The sequence below is a fragment of the Leuresthes tenuis genome, unplaced genomic scaffold (genome assembly GCF_036924035.1).
Source record: "Leuresthes tenuis unplaced genomic scaffold, fLeuTen1.0.hap1 SCAF_5, whole genome shotgun sequence".
NCBI classification, from domain to species: Eukaryota; Metazoa; Chordata; class Actinopteri; order Atheriniformes; family Atherinopsidae; genus Leuresthes; species Leuresthes tenuis.
Window position 1 is genome coordinate 22,355,994 of NW_027325359.1, and position 20,818 is coordinate 22,376,811.

Here is a 20,818-nt window from a genome sequence, read left to right on the forward strand (position 1 = left end):
GTATCCAAAACATTTAAGAGACTTGATGTGAAAGAATTCAACAGATCATCAACATTAAAACACGTTCTCAAACCTAATCATTTCCATAAACTGTGTCCCTGTTCTGTCATTTATGAGTCTTCCCCGAACAACTGCAGACCCAACTGCTGGTTTGGGTGTAACAGACAGGTCGAAGAAAACACAAAAGTGATCATATAAAGCAACATCGACGACATCCACATTTGAGATAACAACACCCTTTGAAATTAGCACATCTAGACTGTGCCCTCTGCTGTGGGTGGGCTTAGTCACATGCTGAGTTAGACCAAACATTTCAAGGACAGCAATGAGTTCTTTAGCTTGCTTAACTTGGGCTACATCCAAATGCACATTCAAGTCCCCTGTTATGACTAAACAGTCAAAAGCAGTACACACAATTAAAAGTAATTCAGTAAAATCATCAATAAAACAATTCTGTGGTGGTTTGTAAATGTTGATATAAAGTATGGTATATTGTTTTATCTCCATTTTGAATGTCACATACTCAAATGATGAAAAAACCCCAAATCACAATTTGTGGGTGGGTATATTGTCCCTGAACATACACCCCCACCCCTCTGGTTTTCTCATGTTTCAGACACAAAATTGAAGTGAGGTGGACTAGACTCAACCAGGACTGCATCAGCTTTGTTTTTGTCGAGCCATGTCTCCGTTAAAAACATAAAATCAAGATTGTGAGAGGAAATAAAACTATTAATCATGAATGATTTGTTACTTAAAAATCTGACATTGAGCACTGCGTGTTTGAGATTAGCTCGAGTTGAACTGGATGCTGTGTTCTTGCAAGGGATATGGATAAGATTACTCTGATTGAACAGTCTTTCTGTCCCTCTCTTCATTCCATCCCTGGACCACTGGCTGAGAAGCAGAGAACAATAGTGAAACGTTTCTGGATTGTGTAGTTGCACCAGTTGGGTCCCAGGCCTGTGGTGAGGGTCGTGGCCTAATCTTAAAATTAGAGAGGGTGTCTGATTCCCAATTTCATACTGGCAGCTAATTCCATAAGAGAAGGGGCCTGATAACTGAAGGCTCTTCTTCCCCTTATACTTTTAGAAATTCTAGGAACCACAAGAAAGTGGTTCTGAAGGGAAAATATTGAATTATGAGATTTCCAATATGTTATGGAGCATTAAGAGCTTTATGTGTGAGGAGAAGAATTTTAACTCCTCAGTGTTTGTGTGTCAGTATCCAAGCACCTTTAAATATCAAAACCCTGGTTCATTTTCTATTGTTGTGTAGTTTTCCTATTTTACAGTATGTTCTAGTAAAGATGCAACATCTTTATCATCGAATCTTGACCGATACTTCAACATCTAAAGTGAGAAATTTGAACGAATCTTGAATTGGGTACCAGCAACAAAGTCAAATGTAATTTTTACATTTTAGAGAACATTTTGAATAGAAGTTTATAGATCGAAAAAGCAATTGAAAGTAGAGTACTTCTAGCAGAAATGACTATGCAAATTTCTATCTTCATAATTGGGTTTCAGACCACTATGAATGTATTTATGTGGGTTTTTTTTCTCTGTTATGTTCCTGCTTTGCTCTGTGATGGACTGGCGACCAATCCAGGGTGTACCCCGCCTTTCACTCAGTGGCAGCTGGTATAGGCTTCAGCCTCCCGCAACCCTGAATTGGATTGATCTGGTATAGAAAATGGTTGGATGGATGGATGTTCCTGCTTTGCATTCTAGACTTTCAGCTCTCCTAGATTTTTGGTCTTCTTCCTGGAATTAGTTGGGCCTTTGAAAGCTCAATCAGCTGCTCCCAAGTGCAATCAACTTGCCAGTTAGTATATGATATCAGATTTTAAAAAAGTGCAAAAATCATTCTGTTCCTGTAGCACAGCATCCAGGCTAGCATAGAAACATGTGTAAAAAACAAACAAACAAAAAAAAAAACAGGTTTTTAGCTTGTTAGAAAATCTGAAGAAGATAAAGAAAGACACAATATGTCCAGAGCTACTGCACCAGGCTTTCACTAGTATGGAACCATTATAGGATCAATAAGCAATAATAATAAGCACTTAGGAGAAAAACTCATCGATTGGACCTCATCGAGATGCCAGATAAACACTGACGGACTTTAACATTATGAACATCATCAGTGAAAATGTTTAATACTAAACACAAAGTTTAGCGTTAAGTTACATTTCATAGTATATGTGATAACTTGAATCTGTTGGTACTGCTAGAAGAAAACAGCTAGGGATCACACCTTTGATTCCATGAATGTCTGTACATTGCATTGCTATTTATACAGTAGATTCTGAGATCTTTTATGTCTGGATCAAAATCTCAAACTGGCTAACACTGCAATCCCTAGAGTCGATTGGGAGGTCTACAGATGGCATTTTTTTCTTGTGATTTGTTGTGTTTTCAGTAATTTTGTCTGAAAGCTTTTACAGATACATTACTGCCACGAATATGGTAAGACAGTCTTTTGATTGCAGTAACAGTAGCAATAATGCTAAAGAATACTCCTATGTTTTGTAGATAGAATTCATAGAATTATTACAAATATTTCCCTTTTCTGTTGCTACAAAACAGAGCCTGCCTGCAAAAAGCCATATTCATGATTAAATAGTTTTCCCAGTTGTGTATGGACAGGCTTGACTGAGCTATATAATGCCATCAAATCTATCCTACACCTTTAAGATGAACTTCCACTTCTTATGCAAGCTAGCCCTTGTCACCGTATAGTTTCTCATGTGCTTAAGGACCTGAAATAACTCTTCATTATCTATCAGGTCACATTCATACTTAGAGTTCACCTGCATTCAGTTTTTTTTGGGGGGAGGAGGGGGACTGTGAAAGACTCTTATTTTGTCCCTGTTCCAACAATCCTCTTCACCTTCAAGATGCTCTCGCCACAATCTGGAAAATATTCAGTAATTAGGCGTTCACACATTTTTTGACACTTTGTTAATTGAAAGATGGCTATGGAGGAATGGGTGTCCTTGGAAGCTACAATAAGCACATTAGCCCTTTACAGTGCCAACACTCTTCTTTGCCTTTTGAAATAAAGAAACCTTTTGCTTTGTTGGAGTTATGAGGATTTTTTATCACTTCTTCCAATGCTCTTTACTCCATTTCTCTCCCCTTATCTGCCCATTTCTCCCTTGTCTATACAGCAGATTCAATATTTTGTCTTCTCTTTCCAATATTTTCTTTTCTTTATTTTTTTGTCTTATTGGTTTTCATACTCTACACTCCTTGCCTTTTTTTATTCCTATTTCTTCTCTCTAATTTTCTTTCATTTTTCCTGTTTATTCAATCATTCCAACCTTTTGATTTATCAATTTTACTTATTTTTCTTTCCTCTGCTCTTAATTTTTCGACTTGTACCCTTGACTTTTTGCTACTACAGCCATAGCATTGAAAAAATAACTTTTCGACAGCTGACAAACACTCTTGTCTTACTTACATGGGCACCTCATTTCCTCTTCTCTTGTGAGAATGGAAAAACAGAGAAGTGGTTTTAGAGCCTCTGTAGGACTGTTTTTAATACAAAAGATTGGATCTATTACTTAGCATCTTGAATGTGTTGTCAGATCTGAGAATCCAAAATCGTTCACTATTTATGAAAAACTGTCATATGATGTGCTCCATTTTCCATGCTGAGCAACCAAACTAATGACCTGTGATAGACAAGATCTCAGACAGGATATTAGCCCCTCTATTTCCTCTCCTCTTGGCTCAGTTTTTAAGGACAGCCACACTTGTGCTATACTCAAATAATTCTCCCTTTTTTATTTGTAAATACAGATTATTATGCAATTTAATGGTAAAATGTGACATACTCTTTAAATTTAAATTGATTTTTGTCAACAGACACAATTTCTAAATACATATATATATATTTGTTTGTGCTATTGAACAAACATTATTCCATTGAGTCATAAAAATTCATGAAATAGACACATAATGACTTTTGCATCACATTTAATTGGTAAACAAAAGTCTACATTTGGGAATGGTAGAAAATTGAGCTACACACCTGACTGCAATGTTGCAGAGTCAGGATAGAGTCCCTTTTTGACAGTTAATGCCTAAACTTGAAATGTTTCTTTGCATTCACTTAGTGTCTTTGGTTCTTCACTCATTTATTTTCATTATATTGTTTTTTTGTACTTTCACTCACTGTTTTGTAACAATTTCACATTTTCCAAACGACTTGATTTAGGTTAGAAGTTAAAATTATTTAAGAATTAAGAGTTGGTAATAAAAATGGGGTGGCTAAGATCTGGAAAATATCATGTCTCACATTAAAATTTACTCTGTATTTATGGATTAAATCAAAATCAATCCATTTTCTTGATTATTGGCTGCCAAGTCCTCCACACAGATAACCTTTTGGACACATCCACAACATTTCCTACTGAAAATACATTACTGCTTTTTCAGTTTTCAGTTATACAACTAATGCACTTAGAGCTCAGCCTTCACTTTGGCATTAAATGTTCTATTTCAGCTATTCTGTTCTGATCAGTATCAAGTCAGTGTCTTATGTCTTGATGACCTAAAATCTGATTTAGATAGATGAGCTGTTAAAAGCAGCTTAGAGTGCAATGAACAGAGGCAGATGTTAGACATTTTCATGTGTTGTCTGCTTGTTGCTACTTTGAAACCAGAAAGAAACATTCACAGGTGCTGTTGTGGAAACACCTGCTCATTCACTATATCTAAATAGCATTTAGGCTGTGTGGCTCTGTGTAGACTTAGGTCAGCCTGCTCGAGTGACCTCTGCAGTTGATGTTCAAACAACTTCCAAGAGAAAAGTACAACCAGCCTTGAATCATATGCTGATGTACTGAGGTCAGCATTTCTTTTTGATGAAGAAAAAATCAGTAGAGATGTATGATGAGGGGAAAAAAATATTGCACGGTTGAACCTTGTGCATTTGTTGCCTTGAAGGATGAAGCACGTGGCATTTCAAATGTGCCTTTTCAGTTTCCTGCTGCTGCCAACAAACTGCATTAACCTACCCTGACAATTCTTCAACACTTAAAAAGGTTTCTTTTTAAGACACCTATTTCAATAAAAACTACATGTTAAAATGAAGAAATGAAGAAAAAGAAAAAAACTGAATATGATTAAATATAAAGAGTCACAAGAAGTAGAAGTCGATAATATAATGAACGATTAATGAATAAAGTGAGTTTTTCTCAAAGAGATGGTCAAAGAAGCACTAGATAAAATTCTAGAATAAATAAAGAGGGAATGAGAAATAGATTAGTGTGAAAAGATGGAAAAACAAGGATAGAAGATAGAAGGGATTGTGGTAAGGAAATAATGCTAAATATGTGAAAAAGTAGGAGGGGCAAATAAACAAAGAAGCATTCAAAGAAAGACAAAAGGCGAGAGTATGCCAAGACAAATGACAAGGAGGTCAATGCCATCTTTCTGGCCACATATTGATTGATCATTTTGAATTTCTATACGTATTTTCTATACTTTTTTATTTTTAATACTTTTTTATTTTTTATACTTTCATAACAAAACAAAAATTATGTTGTGCTGTAAACCTAAACTTAAAACTAGACCTAAAACCCTTTTTTGAGCAACTCCAAGGATATTAATGAATCCTCAAAATCAAACTGAATATACTTTTTTATATGATTTTTTTTTTTTTTTGCCCTGACACCCTCACTAACAGATAAACATTTGTATGTCCCATCCAAAATTTTTCAAAAGTTAATTTGTTTTATGGTTTGACAGAACTATTGTTGAGGTTTGGTCATGTTTTAACTTAAGCATATCATTGCGGATAGAAGGAACCGGCACTTAGAGGTTCTGATAATTGTGGTGATAGTTCAAAGAAATCAACAATTACTGGTTAAAGGAAAAAAAAAACAATTATCAGTACCTACCTCATTTTATCCTGGCCATACAAGCCTTACTTACTCCAATACTTTTTATAATATTATCTTTGTTACTAAGGAAATTCCTACGTCTTTGAGACGTTTGTGTTTTCCTCTGATGCAATTCTTTTCTCATCTCCCCATCTCTGACAGGCTTTCTCTTGGTGGCCAGAGCTAATGGCTGAACATGCCGAAATGTTTCTGTCTCTGTACAGAGCTGACATAGATGCCACTCTGCAGGTCCAGCCTGTTGACTCCTGGAACAGCTTCCCGCTGTTTCAGCTCCTTAACAACTTCCTTCGAACTGACCGTAAGTCTCATACTCTGTGAAACGCTGCTTTATGTGGACTCAGGTGTGCTTGCAGCTGTTGCTAAAGCACAGTAAAAGAAAAATATGCTCATCATTGTGTCTAAATAGGCTAAGTAAAGGTTCTCTTAACTTTGTACTCACCACCTTGACTGTCAAGTTTGTGGAAATGGCAGCAAAACGAAATATAGCTATTAAAACAAACAGCATTTTTCCGTGGGCGGCTGTAGCTCAGGAGGAAGTCGCCCACCAATCGGAAGGTCGGTGGTTCGACTCTGGCTTCCCCGGGCTACATGTCGAAGAGTCCTTGGGCAAGACACTGAACCCCACGTTGCCTCCCAGTGTATCACTGGGGTATGAATGTGTGTATGAATGATTAGAAAAAGCACGTAGTTAAGTATCTTAAGACGTGCTGTATGAGTGTGTGTGAGTGGGGTGAATGCGGCATGTAGTGAAGCGCTTTGAGTGGTCAGTTAGACTAGAAAAGCGCTATACAAGTACAAGTCCATTTACCATATTTGCTGGCTTTCATCCAGATTACTGTTCATTTACAGTAAGTCCATCTGACAACTTTCTTGTGTGTATTTTTGGTTCAGATTCTTAAATAGCTTTGATCACAAGGTGGTAATTCACATTATTACATTTTGTAAGATCTAACGTCCTTTTAAATTATTTGTGCATAATGACAAAAAATGCGCCCTTCTTTATCTATCCTGCTCAAACCATATGAATGTGTGTGTTTGTGTATTGGCATGGCTGTGTCCTGCCACAAGAAATGGAAAGTTATCCAAAATGTTTGACAAATGTTAAAATGATGATAAAGGACCAAGCTCATAAAGTCTTGCACAGAGAGTGGATGTCCTCATTAGGAAGGTAACTTCAGTAAACAACTCAATGAATATAGATATTCATTAATAGATTTATAAAAGACAAGTTGTTTTCATTTACATTGTGAATCCACATGCTACACATTTATTCTCTTTAAAAGCAACACATTAGTTGAATAACACATGGGGTAAAAAACTTCCCCGCACCCTTAAAAATGACCTGTCTTGTTCTTCTACATTAATGGGGCACTATAGCTTGCTTTATTCGCCTCATACGTTTAACATTTACACCTATTATCAACTTAGTCCAACCACAGTCAGTTTGGCTCCTATGGGAGGGAGCAGGTCCTTGCCACTTTACATGTCCACATTTATGCAACCACCCAGCATTTCTGATAGAGACGCACTCCTAATATTTACGCTACTATTTCTTTAAACAGAATATGTATAGTGCATAATATTGTGTTGTTTTTAAAAAAATAACACGTTTTTTAAATTTAATTAATCATTATTTGTAGAAAATGGTGAAAAGAGATTATCAAAACCAAGTATCAGCTCTCAAGCTTTGATTTAAACCTCAATTGAGGCACAGATATACAAGTACTCAAAACACAATATGGTTAAGTTAGTAATATACAAATAACTTAAATATTTTGTCCTTATTGAAAACATTAATTAAGCATTTTCATTACTGATGGAAAAGCCATCTGAATCCTTGGATTAATACCTTATCTAAGCTCCTTTACCCACAACCTCAGGGCTGCAGATAAGACTTTTGCATTGTTCAAGAAGAATTTTGGATCATTCATCTTTAAAGAAACTGCTTCAACTCAGCCAGACTTTTTGTTTTGTTGGATGAAGCTCTGTCCTTTTAAACTCATTGCAAAAAGCAGATGTACTTTGTGTGTCATTGTGTAGTAGATATACTTGAATGTTAAGGGTCATTAAGGTTCAGCTGAATAGCCACCCCGTTATCCTTAAAGATAAATTTATATACTTATTCTACCCTGAAGGTTAGTTTTCCTAACTCTGTGGCAGCAAAGTAACCCCAGATTATGGCGCGTCCTCATCATACTTTACTTCTGAGATGATTTTTATAGCATGTGTAATGCTGCACATTTTCGTCAAACAATTAAAGTTAGTTTATTCAGTCCTTAAAACTTTTCCCCGAAAAATCTATTCTACTGGAATATTTTTTTGCTTTCATAGGTCATATAGTAAATAAACAGTTGTTCTAGCCAACACTAGCAAACTTGTTTTTTCTCTTATGAAAAGAGGATTTTAATGACTCCCCAGAAGAAAAGTAATTAAAATGAGTGGCCATAAGAGGGACAAGATAAGTTACCTGGTTATGCAAAATAAGACTGCTTTTTGCCATGGGTTTATAAGGGCTTCCAAGAACCACAGGCAACAAGAGGCCCCTTGCTGTGTCTCATCGTGTCGGCAGCATTTGAACAAGCATAATCCAAAAATCCAAAAATAATCCACAAAGACTACTTCCAACTGGCAGCCAAGATGTAAATTCTGCGCCTGTGCAAGAAGACATAGCTTGCCATTACAGGAAGGAGAGGTTGGAAGTATGTTATACAAGAAGGAAAACTGAATCACAAATATGATTAAACAAAAACGAAACACAAGCATAGTCACAACTGCTCTGTTGCGCCATGTAATTCTAAGAATAATCTTAGAATTGTGGGCATTCCCCCCCTGAAAATTGAATAGTAAATCCTATTAAATATAACAGTTATTCAAGAAGCATATCATCCCTTATCCCTTACTCCTGAAGTAAAAAAGAAAAAAGATAATGTTTGTAGACAGGAGGACTTTTAAAAAGAAGAAGAAAATGGCAGGAAAACTAGAAGAAATATGCTCCAGACAATGAATGACAGTGTGGGGTGAAAATGCTACAGATTAGTTTGTGCAGTGATGGTGTCAGTCAATCAGTCAGTCTTTATTAATATAGCACGAGCACAAGCATGTTGCTTTAAAATGTGCTTTAGAAACCAAGTTGAATGACAGACAACGAACAAACTCTAAGAAAATGTTTTAAAAAATGGCCACACTTATAAGATCTATTTGCAAATAACAGAATAAATACAAATTAGCAAGACAAATATAAAAAATATAAAAATATAAAAAAAAGTGTTAAAATGTATGAAAGAAAAAAAGCACCAGTAGAGCCCAAAAAGTTTAGGTTGTTTAATATTAGCTCTTTCATAAAGGTAAGCTTTGAACTTCGTCTTAAAAACAAAGACACTGCTAATGTTGGATTTTAGTGCTGCATTTGATATGGTCGATCACAGCATTTTGTTACAGAGACTTGTTATTGGGATTAAAGAAACTGCATTAGGCTGGTTTAAGTATATTTATCTGATAGATTCCAGTTTGTAAATGAAGAATCTTCCTCACACACGAGAGTAATTCATGGAGTTCCTCAGGGTTCTGTGCTTGGACTGATTCTTTATACTTTGTACATGTTTCCATTAGGTAACACGTATAAAAGCATGTATAAAAGCATGGCATAAATTTCCATTGCTATGCTGATGATATTCAGCTGTACTCATCTATGCAACCAGATGAAACCAATAGGTTTGTCAAACTACAAGCATGTCTTAAGGACATAAAGAAGTTGTTCTCTTTGGACTTAATTTCAGGGAGAAATTGTCTAGTTATATAGTTACTCTAGATTGTATTTCCTTGGCTTCTAGTCCTACAGTGAGAAATCTTGGAGTTATTTTTGACTAGAATTTACAATTTCACTCGCATATAAAACAGGTTTCTAGGACTGCCTTCTTTCACCTTCGTAATATATTGTTAAAATCAGGAATATCCTGTCTCAGACTGATGCAGAAAAACTAGTCCATGCATTTGTTACTTCAAGATTGGACTACTGTAATTCCTTATTATTGGGCTGTCCCACATATTCTCTGAAAAGCCTCCAGTTGATCCAAAATACTGCAGCCAGAGTTCTGATGAAAACTAATAGCAGAGATCATGTTTCTCCACTTTTAGCTTCTCTTCATTGGCTCCCTGTTAAATTCAGAATGGAATTTAAGATTCTTCTCCTCAAATATAAACCTCTTAATGGCCGAGCTCCATCATATCTTAAATATCTCATTGTAAGATATTTCCCTAACAGAGCACTTCGCTCCCAAACTGCGGGTTTACTTGTTGTTCCCAGAGTTTCTAAAAGTAGAATGGGAGGCAGAGCCTTCAGTTATCAGGGATCTCTCTTGTGGAATAAGCTTCCAGTAAATGTCCGGGAAGCAGACACCCTTTCCACTTTTAAGATTAGGTTTAAAACTTTCCTTTTTGATAAAGCTCATAGTTAGGGATGGCTCAGGTAACTTGTGTTTCCCTGTTCCAACAGGTATTGTGGTGTTGTGGTGTTTTTTTCCCCCTCTTTTCTGTCTTCTCAAACCCCAGCTGGTCGAGGCGGATGGCCACCCTTCCTGAGTCTGGTTCTGCCAGAGGTTTCTTCCTGTTAAAAGGGAGTCGCTCCTTTCCACAGTCGCCTAAGGCACGCTCAGGATGGGAGATTGGGCTGAAGACAAGTTTCGGTTCAATCTGTTGGTTTCCTTAGCTAGAAAATTGTTTTTGAATTGGCTCTATATGAATTAATTGGATTATTTTGAAATTGATTAATTGGATTTCATTGGATTATGATTACAATGAATTGAACTCCAATTGGCTTGAATTGGACTATATTATTTAAGTGCCTTGAGATGACATTTGTTGTAATTTGGCGCTATCTAAATAAAACTGAATTGAATTTATTATGAGTTTATTGGAGATTGATTTTTTTTTTGGAGATGTGCTTGCATCTGCAGTATAGAATGATATTGCCATAACTTATTAAGAAAAGCAACAACAACTACATATCTGCAATTCAGTAGTTATGATTTGGTTTGTCACAGCCTTCTATAATTCTTCTATATTTGGGGCAGTGGTTGCTCAGGAGGAAGGGCAGTTGCCTGCAAATCCCGACTTCCCTGGGCATCATGTTGAAGCGTCCTTTCTGAAACATTTTTTAATGCTCTTTTGGATGCTGTGCTGCTGAAAGAACTTCTGCTGGTAACATTTTTTTTTGTACATCTGTTATGATGCGTAACTATGGCATATTTAGGGGTCCAAGCTCGTGAAGCACCCAGCAGTTCTGGAACCCTTTTGTTTTTGTAACGTTTTATTATCATTATTACTATTCTGTATATAAAACTCATCGGGCAGCGTAAACCGTAAAGCTCAGAATATAGCCATCTAAGCAACTGGATCCAGGAAGTGTGCATACCTCAAAAAAGATTTTTGAAACTATCTAAAAGATTTTAATGAATGGACAAATTGGACTTTTTTAGTCACAATCTAAAAAAGTTACTCAAGTGAAATTTAGATATATTGCTGTATGACCTAGTTATGCACATACTAAATTTACCTTGCTAGCTGTCAAAAGGAAATAGAACATACCTTAATTTTAGTAATGCCTATTAAATTTATCACCTTAGTTTGAAACACCATCCTGATTAACCTTTCCCAATTTGTCAAAACTCAACAACTAGGGGGAATTTTGTGGAATTTTGAACTATTGGTGTAAGTTATGCACATTCAAAATGTATCTTGCTAGCTATCAAAATAGGAAACTAGGCATATCTTCATTTTAGTAATGTATTTTAATATTACATTTATAACCTTAGTTCCCAACACAATCCTGATTGGCTTTCCAGATTTTCAAAAGTCAACAACTAGGGGGTGCTGTAAAATTGGGAATTTTATGATGCAAAAATGACTGAATGTCAATATACATTGTCAATAGACTGGCATGAAGCAAGCCAGTTTTTTTTTAATTATGCAAATTTGGCAAACAACTCTCCATGTGATTATTCAATTGCTATGAAAATTGTCAGATATGTTCTCTCAACAGTGATATATATATATATATATCAATCTGTTGTTTCATATCTTTATATAATTCACATTTTGTGTGAAACATTTTTTATGATCATATATCATATTTTATTCATCGTATGATATTTTTTTCTGAATTTTTGATGGAATGGTTGTTGTGATTTTTTTCAATTTTGTTATTTAAGGACCTCTACCAGAAACACACACTCTCTCATCATTAGTATGTTGTGAAGACCCACTGAGATTATCATTTGTATATAAAACTCATTGAGCAGCTTAAACTGTAACCTGCGTGTATATCTGGCTGAAACAATACCACATATCGACCATAAGGTGTTGCTCTACAGGAAGTTAACGCCAAACTGTATGTCGTACACTTCAAATATTTACATCCCCGGTTTCCTTCAATGAAGCTCAATCACATTAATTAGCTCACACATAACTATGCCTAAATGTTTTGGTTTTTTTGCTACATTGATGGATATTGTAAACCTATTTTTTTTAGCTCCTCCAAGGGTCTTAGCCTGATCGTCGAAAAACTTTGCACAGAAAAACTAAGGAAGAAGACATTAAAAGTGATTCAAGTGAGATTTTCATATATAGCTTTTGACCAAGTTACGCACGTACAAAATTCATTCGAAAATTCGAAAATTTAGTTTATTTATCATTACAATTAAAAGATTGGCTGACAAATATATCTCCTTCATTACAATCGAAAATGATCAGCTGTCTTCCCTAAGCAATCCTTGTAAAGTGTTTCAAGTTTGGTTCAGATTGGATAATCCAAGTAAATGCAAAATACTTTCTATTTTGTGAAAGACTTATCTGAGGAACAACAGACTCTCTCATAGTAAGCCAGAAATAGTCAAAATCGTATGATTTTTCCAAACTTTTTGATACATTGGTATAATTATTGTTTTTTAAATATTTTTTTTATTTCAAGGCCTCCTTCCAAATACACATACAATAACACACCCACACTCTCTCATCATTAGTACACTGTGAGGATCGACTGATATAACATTCTTTGTGAGGACCCATTGAGGTAACAGTGATATTTTTCATCTGTGAGTTAAACTAAATAAGTAGCCTAAACGGACACTCTTCAGATAGATATTTACATAGCTAGCTCAGGAACTTGCAGGTACCACAGGCAGAAGAAATTCCACGTTGGTCAAAGATGGTGCTACAGGAAAGGTCCACTCGTTGTCACCTTTCAAACTTAAAACAAAAAATGACTTTGAATCATGACTTACAAAGCCAACACTCTGATCACATATCTTGAAACTCTTCACGCACTTTTCGTTCATTTGTACTTCTTATTACAGTTACATCATTATTTGTCTCTCAAGCTAGGACTGTTAGCTTGAAGTTTTCTATCACACAGTCCTGATGGTAATTCTACAAGTTGAATCATCTGATAAAAGATGCAGATAGAGTCCAACAGTGGCGACAAGGCACAAAAGCCAAAAATACAAGAGAGGCAAACATTTATCACTGCTCCATTCTTGCTCAATGGCTGATCTGATTGTTGACCTAATGTAGAAGGGCTCTGAATTCAGAGCTTTACCCAACAGAGCAAAGAATCTGGCTGAGCTGGAGGAGTTCTGTAAAGAAGAATGGTCCAGAAGTTCTCCTGAATGTTGCAAGAGTCTTATCCACAGAATGGATGTTTCTGTTAAAGGAGTTTTGGTGAATTAGTAATCCAACATTCAGCTGATTTTTCCTCCAGCCGTGAGAATGTCAAGTTGGCTGTAAGTGTCAAAATAAAGCAGCAAAATAAGAAAAACCCCACCACTCACTTTTCATGGGTCAAGCCTTTTTCTGTATGTGTCTGTGCTGCGTAATATGTCTTCAATGGTAATGACTGTCCTCAATCAAAAAACATACATCTAGTAACATTATTTATTTGAAGAATGTACTTTATTAAGTTTCTCTGGTAACAAGAAAATATACATATACATGGATATATATATATATATATTAAGATTTCAGAAAAATATGGGCATGCTCTTTATACAGTATACTTATTAGCTTTTTATTGGTAAATTTGTGGATTTGAGTAACAATATGATTAGTTGTTGTGTACCAATTCATTCAAAACACTAAAGGATAACTTGATGTATAAATAAATTTGTCTTTTTTTGTTAGTACATCAAGGACAACAGTCAATCTGAGGTGCTTTACAATCCAACAAAAAATAGAATGGAAAAAAGGGTTGGTTGAGGTAAAATTCACTTTGTCTTAAATAATGGGAGCTGCAAGTGAATAACTACCTAGGATATAAAAAGGAGGTGTTTTGTGGATTTCTGAATAGAGAACCATCTGGAACACATTCATCAAAGCAACACTCAACATGATTTTAGTGATAAGGAAATTGTTTTTGGAGGCCCACTTATTTTTAGGTTTTTGTTTTTTTTAATGTCAAGGCCTGAACAAAAAAGCCACTGTGAAAAGCTCAGAATAAACTTAAAAAAAAAATAAAAAAAAACTTGACATTGCAGTGCTGTAGTTTAGATTGTTGTAATATTTTCTTCTCTTATGAATTTTTACCTTAATCTAATTTGACTGCAGCAAAAGGTGCGGCCTCACTGATTTTTCATCAAGCTGTTCATCAAATGTGATGCTTTGTCTTTGAGCGAAGCGTTTTTTCCAAGTTCCTCAACTACAGTACAGTAACATATAGGATGGCAGATAGACTGACTTTGGGTAACAAAAACTTTAATTTAGTTTAATTTAGTACCCACAATTTTTTTCTTCTGGCATATATCTTATATTTTGTCTGATTACTATCCTCTGTTTATTCTTTAAGTATTCCAAGTGTCACAATATTAGCTGCCTTGAATTGGAGCAGAATGAGGCAATAGATCGAGATTAATCTTGAGCCAAGCAGAGACATAGTTTCACTCTTTGACGAATGAAGATGTTCCACTGGCATTTAGGAAGAAGGTGAGACGAAAGGGATAAGCTTGAGTTTAGTTACAGTAAAATGGAATGAATATATATTTAAAAAGTTAGTTTTCAAGTGGCCGTCAACACAGAAATAAGCATTTATTTATTCATGTATTTAGAATATTTTTTTATCGGTTTGTATGTTTGTTATTCACTTCAATTTTTAGACCACACCTCGCAGTAACCAGCCAGCTGACCTCAGGTGACTTTAATGTATTTCACAAATACGTTGTCTTTTCTTTAACAAATACATTATATTTCAGTTGTTCAGCAGATTTTTTAAATGCTCACTTGATTGTCAGTCTGTGAATGTGAGCCGTTGTGGGGGAGGTGAGTTTTACTCTCTAGAGGACAAAAAGGCTAGTGTTAATCATGAAGGAACAGAGCAAAAGGAATTAAACTAATGATGTCCTGGGAGACTCGCCTGCTTTCCTCTCACCCAACACTGACTGTCTCTCCTCACTGTGGGCTTGCACTGTCTGTGAGGACTTATTTTTCTCTCAAACCCACAGGGAAGAGCAGAGGATATTGAAGTGTACATGAGTGTACATGATATCATGGACACCTGTGCAGTCACATTCAGTGCTAAAATCTGAAACTTGTTTAAGCTCAACGTGAGCTTAGTCTTTTGACCCCTATTTTTTGGTTTTAGTTGTGAATTTTTTCATTTTGGAATATCTTCAGCTGAACACTCTGTGCCAAGCTTGTCATCTTCTCACACAAAACAAAACAAAAAAAAACATTTTTGCACAAATCACTGTCATTAACACAGAAAACCCCTTGACAAAAAGTCGGAGGCACACAGTTTAAAATATTGCTCTCTACCTGACAATCAAATTCATCCCTAGATGTAGAAATAAATTACATACCTTGTCTGTACTTTACTTAGCTACTGTAGATAACAGCAAGTTAACAAAGCATGAAAATGTGGGAAGTGGCCAGCCTGAGAGTGATTTATTTTATTTTTTTTCCATTTTCTTATCATTTTGTAGTTACCAGACACAAACTCCCTCCAGCATATATAATATTTTTACAATGAGCAGCAAACATCAGCATTTATGAGCTTCAGAGGTACTTGTATGTATATTTAGTTATTTCTGGACATAGTTAGGCTCCGTGTTTCCTCATTCTTATCTTCAGCCAAGCAAAGGTAATTGGCTTGTACTTTTATTATGGACAGATAATAATTAATGAATAATGTATACTGAATTTATACACAAGAGACAAACTTCACAATCTGATTCAATTCAGTTCAGTTCCATTTATATAGAGCAAAAATTACAAGAAATGTCATCTCCAGGCACCGCAAAGATGCAATCCGATGCAAGCTAATTCCAGTTGAGTTATTTGTAATCCAATCATAATCCAATCAATCAAACTGATTAAATTCCAATTTGGTCCAATTCATACAAAGCTGATCTTTAAAAAAATATAAACATCACATAGAAACTTCTCTTCGAATTAATGTTGATCCTGAGCATGTATGTGGCTACAGTGGAAAGAAAAATCACTCTTTTAACAAGACATTTTTGGCAGAAACAGGAAGGACAGCCATCTGCCTCGACTGGTTGTGGGTTTAGAGGACAGAAAAGAGGGGTGTCTCAATGTCCTTTAGAAATGTCCTTTAGACACCAAGTCTCAATTATGCTTTTTTATATCAATCTTCTGCCAAAAAACTTTGCAGACTGAGTCTGATGTGTTTTATCATTGTTCATGTTACATATATTTGCAACAATTTGGAAAATTAAGATTTCAAACGTGATGGGGATGAGGATTGTAAACACTAGGTCCATCTGATCTGGGCTCAAGAGCAAGCAGAGTTTCACCAACTGATAAAAGAGTTTTGGAATTATCCTGATTGTTCCAGATGTATACCACAGTCCAATATGATGCACTGATAATACCAGAATAGAAAAAAAAAGCCCACAAGTTTCCAATTAACCCATTGCTCTTTACATTTTTTTGTCATAGTTGCTTGGTGCTAAATTAATTAAGTTAGTTTGTCTGATGTCATCCTGAAAAATGGCATTTGCTCGTTCGTGGCTCTGAATGGTAACACAAAGGCAGTAGGCCTTTTGAGAGTAATCTGGCCATTCAGAGAAGAGGAAATGCTGAAAATCTAACCTGTCTACAAAAAAACATAAATACATTTTTCAAACAGTTTTACTATTTTTTTTAAGCCTTACCAGGGAGTAAACCCTTAAAATTAGAACATAAAGACCTTGCAAGATCAAAGTACACCCCATTTGATTGATTGAATTCAGTAACTAGTAGAACAACCTTTAGCAGCAATAGCTTAAAGTAATTGTTTTCTGGATTATGTTATTAATCTCATATCCTCATGGAGGAATATTTGACCACTCCTCTTGGCAAGATAGCCCAAACCATCATCGTTTTTTCATGATGTGATGTGTTTGGTTTCACAAAACTTGGCACTGCACAATGACCAAACATCTACAATTTAGTCTTGTCTGTTTAAATAACCTTGTCTAAAAAAAAAAACAAGAAATCAAAAAGCTTTGGTCATAGTTCAGGAACAGTGTGTGTTTGACTAATTAGGAATCAAATAAATTAGTTAATTATTAATTTTCCTTCAAAATACATTTAGTGTTTTGAATTGATAGAGCAGAACACTTAAAAGAGAAAACTTGGAGAAATGTAACCTGTTTTTAAAGAAAAAAGATTTACCAACCTTTTTTGTGTTGATCCCTCTTCACACAGCTCACCTTTGCAATGGGGCATTCCACAAATACCTGCAGAACCTGTTTGTTCCCTTAGTGGTGCGCTACATCGATCTAATGGAATCTTCCATTGCCCAGTCCATCCATCGTGGCTTCGAGCAGGAAACCTGGCAGTCTGTCAAGTAAGGCTAAATCATTATCTACATGAACTATCAGTGTTAGCTTTGGGGCATTGGTTTTAATTCACATCACTGTTACAGTCAATACAATTAGTTTTCTTACTACAACTTAGATTTGTGCAGGACAGAGGACTACACACTTCAAACTGAATTCAATTTAAGTTGAAGTCTACCAATATGTCTAGGTTGTACACAACTTTTATGACATTTTTAGTAATATTATTCCATTATTTGATTATGATGTGATGTAAGATTATGTATTGTCTGTATTGCCTTTAGGTTTATGAATCTCGAGATTTGTGTAATGTACAAATTCCTGACCTTTTATACCTTTTTCCAAACATGTTGTAGTCATCTAATTTATTTCAGTTTATAGACATAAAAAAACATGAAAGAGTTCTCCTGTAGTTGAATTACTTTAACTAATTTCAAGTCATGTAGACCATTTAGGTTTTGCTCAATATTTTAACACCCATTACAACATCACTTTGAACACACTATGCCACATGAGGATGCTATTGTGTGAATGATATTCATTGCCTTCAGCTGCCAGAATGTGCTTTATTTGGGCAAATCTAGTCCTTATATAAGATGTTTAAGCAACCAATTTTACAATAATGATTTAATGATTCTGTTTGTAGATATCTAACACAATGTTTAAACAGTCGTAATCTGAAATTTCTCTCCTGTATATCCATGTGTGAAATGTGAGATTCTTCTTGATAAGAAAGTACTTTATTGAGAATATGTTCTTGTACACTGTCAGCACAATGATTTGTTACAATGTGATGCTGGTTGCCACTCCAATGTGACCAAAAAAAAAACTAAACAATTGACCAAACATAGTGGTGCACTAGACAGCAGAGGAACAAAAGGAGGTACAGTTGAATGTTAGACACAAACAGCAAGGACACACTACACTCTTCGACAAAAAGCACTAGGATTGACAGGTATAGCATGAATTAAAGGGAGCAGTGATTCTTGCATTTTTTATTGCTCTTTGTTACTCATCAATTAAATGCAGAGCAGAGTTGTTGTTGTGTGACTAATCTTCTGTGTGTGTATGTGTTTATGGGCATGTGCATGCGTATGCACATGTGCTGTGGTTAAGGATGGCAACTATTACTGTCTTTCTTTTTCTCTTTCATATGTTTCTCTTTGTCCTTTTTTCTTTTAATTTTTTTCTTCTCTGCCATCGATCAACCTTGCCGCTGAATTTGACCCAGCAGGTCATTAACTAACAATCTAGCCAGCATTCCTCTTCCCAAAGTCCCCACCTTACCCCTCATGCTCCTGCAGATGCCCAGCTTCTCTGCGCCTGCCTGGATGGGACCTCTTTGTGAGAACATGTATGTATGGTGGGAGGAGTAGAAGCATCTAAGGCTCTGGACTACAGGTCTTCACAAGGCCTGAGAATTTTTCACCAAAGAAAACCCCAAACTTTATGACTCCAGTCAAAGTCCAGTATAGCAGGTCTGTCAAGTTTTTGTGTATGGCTGCTAGATGTTATTACGTGCTATGCCCTGGAATTTGAAATATGAGGAAAGCAGACACTATTATTTGTGCAAAACCAGAGATATAACTATACTCAAACAGCAATAAGAGGGACAATCAGTAAATCATCAAAATGAATTAGGATTCATCATTCTGATTTCATCTATGTAAGGCGATTGTTAGTGTCTGTTTCTTTGTCATTTACATACAAAATATTGAGTTTTCCTCAAGAAACTACTATTCTAGGATATTTTGAAAAAAAACGGGTGCTCACACCTACCCTACTGTTCTGATATATTCTACACAAATCCTACCCAAGCATTAAAAGACATTTTCACACGTGCTCTGGGGCCCTGAAATATTCTAAAGATTTTCTTGAGTGGTGACATATAAGAACATAAATGTCTGCAACATTCGTTCCAGACCTCTTTGCAGAGATTTTCCATCTAGCCCCCAGTAAAATCTTTGGAACATCACCAGGTGAGATGGTGACCAAATGTGTCAGCAAATATTTCGGAGCATTTCCTGTCACTGTGCAAGTGAGTGTGTGTTTCTGTTGGTGAGAGTTTGTCCTTTCAGAGCAAATTTTCCACACTTTCTTCTGAAAATCTCCCATGTTTATGTGTAAAAATGGTTATAGGCTGTAAGTTCTATGCCTTACAATGTATATATACAGTATATATTCATATTCAGTCTATTGTTTGAGGGACAGTGCAAGATCTCCTGTCCATTCATAAAGGATGGACATAATAAATTAAGTCGTTTATCATGGCTGCGAGGGATGTAACGATATAGAAAATTTTTATCTCGATTATAGTGACGAAATTATCACTGTTAACGATATAATCGCGGTATTCTTAATTTCTGTACAAATGTACAAAAACATCTTGCGATTCTCTTATCATACTAAAACATTTGAAGTCAAGATCTTATCAAAATTAAACTTTCACATTAAAAGGGGCAAACAATTGGCACAGTTTATTTTGTAATTTGTAAACAAAATTTGTTTACATATTTTGTTCATACATAAGAAGTATGTGTGGGAGTGAGAGGAGTGCTTGTGTGAGAAAATGAGTGTATGTTCTTGTGTGTGTGCGTGTTGGGCCAACACTGTGAGCAGTGAATTAAATTAACACAGCATTTTATTTTATTATGTTAAGTACAGACAGGATAACTCGCTGTCAATATCAACTCATGTTTTTAACTATTATAAATATCACCGTATGTTCTGCATTTTACGCCGCCTTACATTGTGTCAGTAGACTGGCTGCCTTTGGTTCCGTTTCGTTTGGAGACACTTGCTGCTAACATGGCTAGTAGCTGCTAAGTGTCTCAAATCAAAACGGAAAACGTTGTTGCATTTTAGGAGGGTAGATACTGCTCAAAGTTTGGGAGACTTGGATGAGGCTGTTATTACATATCCTGATAATCCACTGCAATAATTAGATTAATTTAAACATAACGGTAATCTTTATCGCGTAAACTTTCACCATGCTTTACCATAATACCGGTAACCTTTACATTCACAATGCCATCAGTTAGGAACCTTCCTAAGCAAAATTTTTCAACATTTCAGT

The 20,818-nt window shown here is 35.6% G+C and overlaps 1 protein-coding gene across 1 annotated transcript in view; it reads left to right on the top strand.

Moving 5' to 3' along the window:
* Window positions 1–20,818, top strand: part of cadps2 (Ca++-dependent secretion activator 2) — a 197,867-nt gene that overhangs the window by 130,918 nt on the left and 46,131 nt on the right. The window contains exons 18-20 of the mRNA XM_072386456.1: window positions 6,056–6,212; window positions 17,609–17,750; window positions 18,977–19,096. Coding sequence (XP_072242557.1) covers window positions 6,056–6,212; window positions 17,609–17,750; window positions 18,977–19,096 — 419 coding nt within the window. The remainder of the gene's footprint in view (window positions 1–6,055; window positions 6,213–17,608; window positions 17,751–18,976; window positions 19,097–20,818) is intronic.